The following is an 11,844-nucleotide window of genomic DNA, read 5'->3' as shown; positions in this document are numbered from 1 at the left end:
CGGGACCCGAGGGCGGGACCCGGGGGCCTGGGCTTGCAGCTTCTCGGGTTTACAACTCAAGACTGCGGAGCCCAGCCTCCCGAGAATCAGGAAAAGCCCTTCGAGGTCAGGGACCACGTCGTTTTCATTTTTTTTTAAATTTTATTTTATTGACTTTTTACAGAGAGGAAGGGAGAGGGCTACAGAGTTAGAAACATGGATGAGCTGCCTCCTGCTCACAACCCCCTACTCGGGATGTGCCTGCAACCAAGGTACATGCCCTTGACCAGAATCGAACCCGGGACCCATCAGTCCGCAGGTGGACGCTCTATCCACTGAGCCAAACCAGTCAGGGCCCTCGTTTTCATTCTTAAAAAAAAACACACAAAAACACATGCCGGCCACACACTGGGTTCTGTAGATGTTTGATCCATGAAAGAATGAGTTGTGCAAGGCTGTCTCCTGTAAAGCTTCTACAGCTTCCCCCCAAGAACTCTAAGAGACTTAGGGAAACCGGCTCTTTCTCCGGGGCTGTCAACTGTCTGCAGGAATTGGGCCTCCTCTGGAGAGTTCTTTATTCCATTATGAAAACTTTCCTAGGAGAGTACATACTTAATCCAGTTGAAGCAGATCTCAAATGATACTTGCATGAGAAGCAATTTCAGTTGGTTTCCAAATCTTTTGAATACATTATAAGTAGATATTTTATAGTTGTATAGTCTTGGAGAAAACAGCCCACTGTTTTGTCACTTGTTTTATGGAACAGTTAGTGCTTAGTAACAACCCAACGATGGTAGATCAGGAAATGAATGTGCTTTCTCAGGAAATGAAGCGGAAACAAAGGCAATGCAACCCAAGAGGAAAGGTTTTAGTCTGGAGTTTTCTATATTAGTCCTGGCATAGACTAATAGCTGTGACACCTCAGGCAGATCACCTGAACTCCCCAGGCAATAGATTCCCTTTTTTCTTTTTTATTGAGTTAATTGGGGTGACACTGGTTAATAAATTATATAGGTATTAGGTGTACAAGTTTATAATACATCATCTGTATATTATATTGCCTGTTCACCACCCCAAGTCAAGTCTCTTTGCATCACCATTTATCCCCCCTCTACCCTTTTCTACCTCCCCCCCCTTCCTTCCCTCTACTGGTCACCATACTTTTGTCTGTGTCTTTGAGGGTTTTTTTTTGTTTTGTTTTGTTTTTTTTTGTTTTTTTCCTTAATCCCTTCACCTTTTTCACCCAGCCCCGAAAAACCCTTCCTGGAATAGATTCCTTATTTGTCAGAACAAGAGGATGGACTTGGTATTTAAAGTCTCATTGAATCCCCAGTAGTTGCTCTTTAGTGTGGGTTCCTGTCAGGGAAGGGGACCTCGGCAGGTCAGTTTTGAAAGTTCACGAGGCAGACTGTACTATTCTTTCAAGACTCTGATCATATGCTTGTTTCATGTGCCAGCTCTTGGAAGTGGCAGACTTCTACTTTTTAAAAAAAATATATATATATTTCTTTATTGATTTCAGGGAGGAAGGGAGAGGGGGAGAGAGAGAAACATCAATGATGAGAGAGAATCATTGATCGGCTACCTCTTGCACGCCCTCTACTGGGGATCGAGCCCGCAACCCAGGTATGTGCCCTTGGCGGGAATCGAACCTGGGACCCTTCAGTCCACAGGCTGACACTCTATCCATTGAGCCAAGCCGGCTAGGGCCAGACTTCTCCTACTTTCATCTGCTGCTCTCAAATTAGCCTGCCATGCTTTTCATGAAACATCTGTTGGCTCTTTGGGGGTTCTGTCTAATGCAGCCTTGTTATTTCCCTTTGCTTTCTTCTCTATAGACACGTTGACTCCTGTGAAGATTTTGTGGCTGTTTGTGGCTTGCCCTTATTCATTTTTTTATTGATTGATTTTAAGAGAGAGAGAGGGAGTGAGAGAGAAACATTGATTTGTTGTTCCACTTATTTATACATTCATTGGTTGCTTCTTGTAGGTGCCTTGACTGGGGATTGAACCTGCAACCTTAGCATGTCTGGACGATGCTCTAATCAACTAAGCTATCCAGGGGCCAGGGCCTGCCCTTATTCATTGGTATTTTGTGGTTCTTTTTGTTGTAAATACTGCTCATGATCATCTAGTTTCTTTATCTAGTTACCTTTGATAGGATTTATACAAGCTCCCTCATTTAAATTCATAAGGAAATTAGCCTATAGAAAAACAAAGAGACGTATAAACACACACAGGCGGGGCTGGTGTGAGAACTCATTTTTTTATTTGACCTGTCACTCAACTTATTTTTTCTTTTTTTCTTTTTGACCCTACAAGAGCATTCTCAAGCTTCTTATTCATATAAGTTTTCTATTGTCATATAATATCTTACCACAAACTTAGTGGCTTAAAGCAGCACCCATTTCTTATCTCTCAGTTTCTGTCAGGAGTCTGGGCACAGCTTAGGTGGGCCTTCTGTCCAGTTTTACTGGGCTATAGTCAAGACACCAGCTGGGCTGTGCTCTCATCTGACGGCTTGACTGAGAAGAATCTGCTTCTGCCCTAGCTGGTTTGGCTCAGTGGCTAGAGCGTCAGCCTGTGGACTGAAGGGTGCCGGGTTCGATTCCAGTCAAGGGCACATGCCAGGGTTGCGGGCTCGATCCCCAGTGTGGGGTGTGCAAGAGGTAGCCGATCAATGATTCTCTCTCATCATTGATGTTTCCAACTCTCTCTCCCTCTCTTTTCCTTTCTGAAATCAATAAAAATATATTTAAAAAAAAAAAGAATCTGCTTCCCAGTTCATTCTCTGAAATCAATAAAAATATATTTAAAAAAAAAGAATCTGCTTCCCAGTTCATTTGGGTTGTTGACAGGATTTCTTTCCTCTTGGCCTCTGTATGACAGGGATCTGACTTTTCACTGGCTGTGGGCTGGTGGCGGCCTGCAGTTCCCTGCCATGTGGCCCTCTCCAGAGGCAGTTCACAGCATGGCAGTTTGCATCTTGAAGGCCAGGAGGAGATTGTCATTCCGCTAAGACAGCCTCTTATAAAACATAGTGTGATCACAGGAGTAGTATTCCATCATCTTTGCCATCTTCTATTGGTTAGAAACAAGTCACAGGTTCTGCTCACAGAAGTGGGGGTGGGGGGAGGTTTATAAGAGAGAAACATCATGGGGCAGTGGTGGGGACCTGTTACATTATCAATGATCTGGAAATCGATGAAACGTGCTCTTGAGCTATAGAAGACACTTTCTAGAGGACCGCTCAGATGTGTAGATGTTAGATACCAAAATAATGCACTGAAAAATGATCACTCTCTCCAATTTAGCTTTATTGACACAACTTTGTTAAAATTTGGTAAACTCTTCCCACACTTCTTTGCCCAAGATAAAAACAAAACAAAGAGCAATAGACATTATTAAGGTCCTAACAGTGTAAATTATTTGCCTGTGAGATAGAGGTTCTGTTTGTGCCTGTTGTGACATATGCACACACATGTGTTTTTAATCTTTTCACAAAAACAAACATTTTATATACCTACGTTTGAGCCTTGGACATTATTCTTATATATAGAAGAGTCCATTCCTTGTAAATTCTAACTTTTGAACTTTTATTCTGAAGGGAGTTTCTCTGGAGTGACCACTGGAGGCATGTGGTAAGGTACAAAGACGGGTTCAGTATCAGAAAAGCTTGATTAAGACCTTAGTGTCCCCCACTTAGTAGCTTTCTGCTCTTAAGCAAGTCATTTGGTCTTTCTGAATCAAGAGTTTCGGTACTTGTATTAAAGATGATAAACCTTAGGTAAAAGAACTTATGGTTCAATTGTATGTATCAGCTGTGGCCTTGTACAAAGAGCTTGGGCTTTTGCGTTAGATAGTTATGAGTTGAAATCTTGGTCCTAACTAACTATGTGACTTTTGGCAAGTTACTTCTGATCTCTGAGTCTTAGTTTTTTCTCTGTTGAAAATGGATCATCTTTACATCTTTACATCCTTACAGTGTTGTAAGGATCAGAGTTCTATATAAAAAATACCAAGTACAGTGCTTGGCACTGTAGTAGGTGCTCAATACTAGTAAATGAATGACAGTGGTATTTGATTATCTACCATATTCTCCAACTTTGTCTGTTAGGTGCCTGGAGAACTAGAATTTCTCCCCCCACAACCAGATCTTGGTAAAACTTACATCCTCTTTGTCCTAGGTCTGACTTCTGCTGTCAGCGACATGAATCACTGTGTTAAAGATCCCTTGGTGTCTATCTGTAGGAACCATTAGTCAGTTTTCAGGACCATGGTTGAATCTACATCCCAGTTGGCTTATTCGAGTTTCTTTTCTTTCAATGACCTCTCAGGGTTGTGAGAGCAGGGACAGAACAGTTTAGCCTTTTTTTTTTTTTTTTTTTGGTCTTCTAGATATCCCTATACACCCACAATTTCCCTAAACAATTCTTTTATTACATCTTTCCCTCAGACTAAATCACCTCCTGTATCACCTACACCCTTCCTTTGTCAGGGATAATTATGTTTTCTCAGAGGGTTCTGTGTTCAGTAATAGAAGTTGATAGTTACTGAGCACTGTATATGTGCTATATGTACTTAAATTTCAAATGCATGAGTGAGGTTGATACAGTTATCTGCTGCTTATGGTTGAGGAAACAGGCTCAGAGAGCTTAAGTGACTTGCCCACTGCCACATACTTATAAGATACTTAGTGGAATCCTATCTCAGATCTTCGAGTCCAAAGTCCATTGTCGATCTTAGGATATTGGACTTCTGCTGGGGAGATACTTGTGGGTTCTTGATATTTGTGCCAATGTGGACTTAATTAATTACAGTTATCTCTCTCCTTAACTATTGTATAAAGGAGTCTCTGTTTGCCCAGAGACTCCTTTATACAATAGTTAAGTAATTTAAGTGGTTGGCTCTGTATAATTTGGAATATGTCCCATAGAAGAGGGTTCCAGTGAGAAGGTCAGTGGAAGTGACTAATGCTCTCTTCTTTCTTTCTTCTTCAATCCCTTAGGACAGGGGTGGGGCACCTTTTCCCTGCCAAGGGCCATTTGGATATTTTTAAGATCATTCTCGGGCCATACAAAATTATCAGCTTAAAAATTAGCCTGCTATATCTGGTCAAACATTTAATTAACTCACCCCTAATGCCTTGGCAGGGCCAGACCAAAGGATTTTGGGGGCCTTATATAGCCCGTGGGCTGGACGTTCCCTACCCCTGCCTTAGGAGAAGGCCTTTGAAAATTACCATGAGATCTTTTATTTGGGAATACTTTGGTCTTTGATTGTAACATTGCATTAAAATATTTCATTTATTCAAAAACCTTTGAGAACCCAAAAATAACCCTGGACTTCATTTTCTTTCAGACTGATTTTTATGCCCTACAGATAGGCACTACGTATTTCTTTTCCAGTTTAAGAAGAATTTGTCACTATTTTTAAAAAGAAATATATTTTATTTGATTTTTTACAGAGAGGAAGGGAGAGAGATAGAGAGTTAGAAACATTGATGAGAGAGAAACATCGACCAGCTGCCTCCTGCACACCCCCTACTGGGGATGTGCCCGCAACCAAGGTACATGCCCTTGACCGGAACGAACCTGGGACCCTTCAGTCTGCAGGCTGACGCTCTATCCACTGAGCCAAACCGGCTAGGTCTGTCACTATTTTTTAACAATTTTTGCAAATAAAAATAATCTAATAGCATTGCCTTGTTCTTACAAAAAGGGACCTCTTTGCACAGTTGGCATGGCTCAGTAGTTGAGTGTAGACTTATGAACCAAGAGATCATGGTTCGATTCCCAGTCAGGGCACATGCCTGGGTTGCGGGCTGATCCCCGATGTGGAGTGTGCAGGACGCAGCCTATCAATGATTATCTCATCGTTGATGTTTCTATCTCTTTCTTCCTCTCTCAAATCAATAAAAATATAATAAAGAAGGAACATCTTTTTTACATTTTGTCATTTTTGTTTCTATTCTTTTATTATTATTATTATTATTTTGTTGTTGTTGTTGTTAATCCTCACCCAAGGATATTTTTTTCATTGATTTTTAGAGAGAGTGGAAGGGAGGGGAGAGACAAAGAGAGAGAGAAACATTGATGTGAGAGAGACGCATAGATTGGTTGCCTCCTGCAACTGGGGCCGGGGATCGAGCCTGCAAACCAGGTACATGCCCTCGACCAGGAATCAAAACCGGGACCCTTTAGTCCACTGGCCGACGCTCTAACCACTGAGAAAAACCATCTAGGGCTGCTTCTAATTTTTAAAAAAGAAATAAAACATGGCTTTTAAAAATATAAGTATTTATATGTTTGATAGACAAATAATTTAAAAATACAAACAAGTCGAAGAACAAAAGAAAAATCACCCGTAGTCTCAGATTCACATATATAATCACTGTTGTATTGTTTACTATTTTAACAGACTTTAGTCCATCTAACCTGTAAGTCACAGACATCTTGGACAATTTTAATCATCAATAACAGTGGGGTATTTCGCGAAAGAGTTGGAAGACTTCACCATGAGTTTAAACACTTCAAGTAATGTTACTGTTGATACCCAAAGGTAAGCCTCCAGTCTTTTTCTTTAGTTGAGGATTGCTTTTGGTTGCAAGGCTCAGGGAGAAGTCAGTTGGAGGGACTGATTGTAAGAATTCTCATGGTATGGTAAGGGAAGTAGGAATTTCATGGGACTGAAGGAGCAGGAAGGATGCCCCTGGAGACCTTGTGCTGCAATTTGTGCTCCTTTGTTAATCGGTCCTCAAAAGTCAAAGTGTCTGCGCTTTCTTTTGTCCCTATATATTTGCTTATTCTTTCTCACCTTTCTAAATCTTTTCTTTTCCTCATATTTATGCTTATTCACATTTGTGTGTGGTGATTACTTTGGCTGACCATAATCTATCTGGTTCTGATCCTACACTTTCCTCAGTGCCGTAACTCGAGTTCATGACTTCTGTAGCACCCTTTTAGTTTTAACTCCTGTTGCTAACTGCTTCTTCTTTTTTAAAATATGTCTTTATTGACTTCAGAGAGGAAGGGAGAGGGAGAGAAAGATAGAAACATCAATGATGAGAGAGAATCATTCATTGGCTGCCTCCTGCGTGCCATACACTGGGGATCGAGCCCACACATGGGCATGTGCCCTGACCGGAAATCGAACCATGACCTCCAGGTTCATAGGTCAATGCTCAAACACTGAGCCATGCTGGCCAGGCGCTAACTGCTTCTTTACTTGGAGTTTACATTGTAAGAATTGCTATTGCTCATCTTTTTTGTGCCATTGATATCTGCTTTTGGGTGAGGTGCCTGCCTTTCGTTTATTCAACTCTAATATGAATAGTATAAAAACCTGAGTCTATAATATGAAAATGAACCATCTTGTAGAGTGCAACCCAAAGTGTGGTTATAAATAAGTAAGTACAGAAATTGAAAGTAAGTGTTTAGAAACTTTTATAACTGTGTAACAGTAATCTTCTGTTTGTTGAATCTAAGAATAAAATACTTGGGGTTATAGTTTATGTTTTGAAATTTTCTTTTTTAGTTATCTATTTAAAATATATTATAAAAAATCATCATGAGGTGGGTGGTGGGAATAGCTTTAATAGTCCCTGCTCTTACTTAGTTTGAGAAGAGCTTATCTAGACGGCCTTTCAGCAAGGATGTGTAGGTGGGGCAAGTACCATGACTAATATGTACTTCACCTATAAATAGGGTTTTCTATGTAAACATTTCCTACCTATCTTTGAAAGCTACTTTAAATCCTTTCTGAAGCAGGGTAGGGAATAAATGAATAGGATATAAACATTTTACTTTGCTAAAATTTCATCTCAAAGAGGACTTTTTCTTTTATCAAATGTGGCAAGGGTCAAGAAAGAGTGATGTCTCATCAGCTTGTTCTCCACCACCACAGGTGAGGAGTATGGTTCAAAAACTTCTAGATAGAGGATCTTCAAGATCCTTCTTGCTCTGATATTTTATTTTACATAGTAGAGGCCCGGTGCATGAATTCGTGCACCAGTGGGGTCCTTTGGCCTGGCCTGTGGGATCGGGCCAAAACTGGCTCTCCAACATACCCTGAGGGGTCCCGGATTGTGAGAGGGAGCAGGCCAGGCCAAGGGACTCCACCTGTGCACGATCGGGGCCAGGAAGGGATGCAGGAGGTTGGCCAGATGGGGAGGGACCTCGGGAGAGCTCCAGGGCATGTCCATCCCGTCTCACTCACTCCAGATCAGCCAGACCCCAGCAGCAAGCTAACCTACAAGTCAGAGCATCTTCCCCCTGGTGGTCAGTGCATGTCATAGCAACTGGTCAACCGGTTGACTGTCTGCCCCCTGGTGGTCAGTGTACGTCATAGCGAGCGGTTGAGCAACGCTTTGATTGGTTGAACGGATGACCAGACACTTAGCATATTAGGCTTTTATTATATAGGATACATATATGTGTGTATTTTAATGCAAATAATACATGCATTTTTAGAAAAATTAAAAAATGCAGATGAAAAACAATAGAACTACTTATAATCCTATTACTTAGAGTTAACTACTGCTAATATTTTGGTACATACTTATCCATACTTTACCTTATGAACATATAAATGTATTGAATAAATATATATTTGAAAAATTAGAGTAAATGTTTCACTTCACATTACTTAGTATCTGTCTTTCAATTTTGGGGGGAACATCTTACTATATACATCTGCCATAATTTTTAAAAAAAATATATTTTATTGATTTTTTACAGAGAGGAAGGGAGAGGGATAGAGAGTTAGAAACATCGATGAGAGAGAAACATCCATCAGCTGCCTCCTGCACACCCCCTACTGGGTATGTGCCCGCAACCAAGGTACATGCCCTTGACCGGAATCGAACCTGGGACCCTTGAGTCCGCAGGCCGACGCTCTATCCACTGAGCCAAACCGGTCAGGGCCATCTGCCATAATTTTTAATGGCTATGTTACTCTTCAGAATTCTAGAATCTGGGTAAATGAAGTTATTTAAACTCCGCTATTTACCACTAATCTACTTCTGTTTCTATAGATTTGCCTTTTATGAACAATTCACGTAAATGGAATTATACAATACAAGGTCTTTTGTGTCTGGCTTCATTCGCTGGGCATGTTCTTCAGGTTTATTATGTTGTAGCATTTATCAGTACTTGCTTTTTAATGCTGAATAGTATTCCATTGTATGCATATTCAATATTTTGGTTACACATTCACCAGTTAATGGACATTTGGGTTGCTTCCACTTTTTGATTATTATGTTGTGAACATTTGTGTACAAGTCTTTGTGTGGATATATGATTTCATTTCTCTTGGGTAGATTCTTAGGTATAGCATTATTTTATCCTATAGTAAACTTACGTTAATTTTTAAAAGAAACTTTCAGATTATATTCTAAAGTGACTGGGAATCGAACTGTGACCTTCTGGTTCATAAGTCCAGGCTCAACCACTGAGCCACGCTGGTCAGCAAAAAAACCCCCCCAGTTTTAAAACGGGCAAAACACCTGAATAGGCTTTTCACCAATGAAGATATACAAATGGCAAAAAAAGCACATGCAAAGATGCTCAACAACATTACTCATTAGGAAAATACAAATTAAATCACTATGACACATCGCTTCACACTCATGAGAATGAATAGAATAAAAAACTCAAAAAGTAGGTGTCGGTGAGGATGTGGATAAACTAAAACCCTCATACAGTGCTGGTGGAAATATAAAATGATGATTGGGAGCTCACTGTGTGAGGCTTTGTGTTTGTGGCATTCTCTGTTTTACTGGAAAACTTCTAGCATCAGCATTTTTAGGTCTTTTCACTATGCTGGTAGAGTGGTAGACTATCCAGGGAAGACCTTTCCAATTTCTTCTTGGTTGTCGTTGTTCTGGCAGACAAGAAGTATTAGAAGACCAGGGCTCTCATCTATTATATACATTTTTACTTGAGTCTCTTGATGTTAGTATGGATCCCTTAGCCCATTTGTATCTGATGTCTCCAATCCAGAGACCTTCTGTTTTATCCTGTCCAGGGAATTAACCCCTAATATCCTGCCAGAGTGGGGAAAAGATTGGTACTCAGTTGTGTGGTGTATAAGGTAGAGGACTTGATCGCATTATTAATTTGGTAGACTTCGAACCAGTTCTGTTTTCTGCTCTATTTCACCGCCATTTTCAAAGGTGTTGCCAATGAACTGAGTTTGTTGGACTCTGGTGTAAATCAGGTTGCTTTCCCCACTGTTGACTTTGAATTTAACTCTCATACGTGAATCAGTTACCACTTGCTCGCCTGCCTTCCAGCTTTCAATATTTTATTGCTATTGGCTCATCTTCTGTGTTCTTTTTTCTTGTGAGTTTGTACCTCTAAATTATCTTTACTGTTGTTATTATTTTTTAAAAATATTTTAAAATTGATTTTTAGAGAGCGAGAAACATTGATGTGAGAAACATTGATAGGCTGCCTGCATGCCCCTTCCCTAGGAGTGAGCCCATAACCCGGGCATGTGCCCTGACCAGGAATCGAACTGGCGGCCTTTTGGTGCAGGGGACAACACCCAACCAACCAGCCAGGGCCTTTTGCTGTTATTTTAATTAAAATTTTAATTTTAATTTTGGGGGGCTTTAGGATGCCCTTTTAAGCAGGAATCTGTATTCTCTTATTTATACTTTTCTTTTTGTAATATATATTACATATATAGTAAGTAAAATATTTTAAAAAGGTAAAAAGGAAAGAACTTAGTCTCTTGCAAAACTGCCCAGCTTGTGATAGGATCAGACAGCCTTAAGTACCAATCTTGAACAATGTGGTGATTTTCTAATGGACAGTGGTTTGTTTCTAGTTGTATACTGTTTTGCATTTCTACCTAGCAATCAACATCTTTTACTAGATTGTAAGTTTTTTTGGGGGGGCAGGACCATATCATGTTCTCTGTGGGTTTTTTTTAAAAATAGTTATCAGAAATACCAGAAGTGCTGGAAATATACTTATGGAGAATTGTATTTTATTATGATCTCATTTTATAGGTTGAAGACTGTCTCACCTGATGTAAAACAAATGCTTAAAAGTGAAGCAGAATTGGATATTACTACTGATTTCAGAAAGAAACTCCATCGGGCTAAGAGAGAAAAATTAGAAATAACAACTAAGCACAATGCAGAGGTAGAGTTAATTTTCTTCTCTAATAATGTTAAAAATAGATTAATTTAGAGTAATTTTGCCTTGGCCCAGTGGCTCAGTTGGTTGGAGCCTCATCCCTTACACCAAAATGGTGGTGGGTTCGATTCCCGGTTTGGATGGGTACAGGAGGCAACTGATTGGTTTTTCTCACATTGATGTTTCTCTCTCTCTCTCTCTCTCTCTCTCTCTCTCTCGCAAGTTAATAAGTAAAATATCCTCAGTGAGGAATTAAAAAATTAAATTCATTTTATATTACAAACTCTATGTTTAACACTTATCACCATAACATTTTTGTGCTTAAAAAGGGACTTATAAAGAAAATGGATTTTTTTTATATAGTGGAATTGCATAGGAGTGTTAAAGTAGAAATTTAATTAATTATTGTGTTTATTTGTATGTTGTCTTAAATTTATTTTAATTAATAGGTAATCTTGATTAAAATATTGATGAATGCATTGGTGACTAAAAGATTTGTAAATTAGACATTTTTGAAATCTTAATGTAGGTTTCTTTTGGTCTCAGTCATGCAACAATCTCTTAAACAAGGAAATTTGAGTATGAAACTTTTAATCTCTGTAATTTATAAATTTTTAATTTTTTATATTACTCTACATTTTATTATTAGTATATGTGTGTATGTATATATGTATTGTATATGTATACTAGAGGCCCGGTGCACGGATTCGTGCACCCG

The 11,844-nt window shown here is 39.6% G+C and overlaps 1 protein-coding gene across 1 annotated transcript in view; it reads left to right on the top strand.

Moving 5' to 3' along the window:
• The window catches only part of CCDC171 (coiled-coil domain containing 171), a 250,803-nt gene that overhangs the window by 447 nt on the left and 238,512 nt on the right, over window positions 1–11,844 (top strand). Inside the window, exons 2-3 of the mRNA XM_014542370.1 lie at window positions 6,400–6,540; window positions 10,997–11,132. Coding sequence (XP_014397856.1) covers window positions 6,497–6,540; window positions 10,997–11,132 — 180 coding nt within the window. The 5' untranslated portion in view covers window positions 6,400–6,496. The remainder of the gene's footprint in view (window positions 1–6,399; window positions 6,541–10,996; window positions 11,133–11,844) is intronic.

Source organism: Myotis brandtii, unplaced genomic scaffold, assembly GCF_000412655.1.
Source record: "Myotis brandtii unplaced genomic scaffold, ASM41265v1 scaffold30, whole genome shotgun sequence".
Lineage (NCBI taxonomy): Eukaryota > Metazoa > Chordata > Mammalia > Chiroptera > Vespertilionidae > Myotis > Myotis brandtii.
Note: the sequence above shows the minus strand (reverse complement) of the source record. Positions and strands in the feature narration are given on the sequence as shown.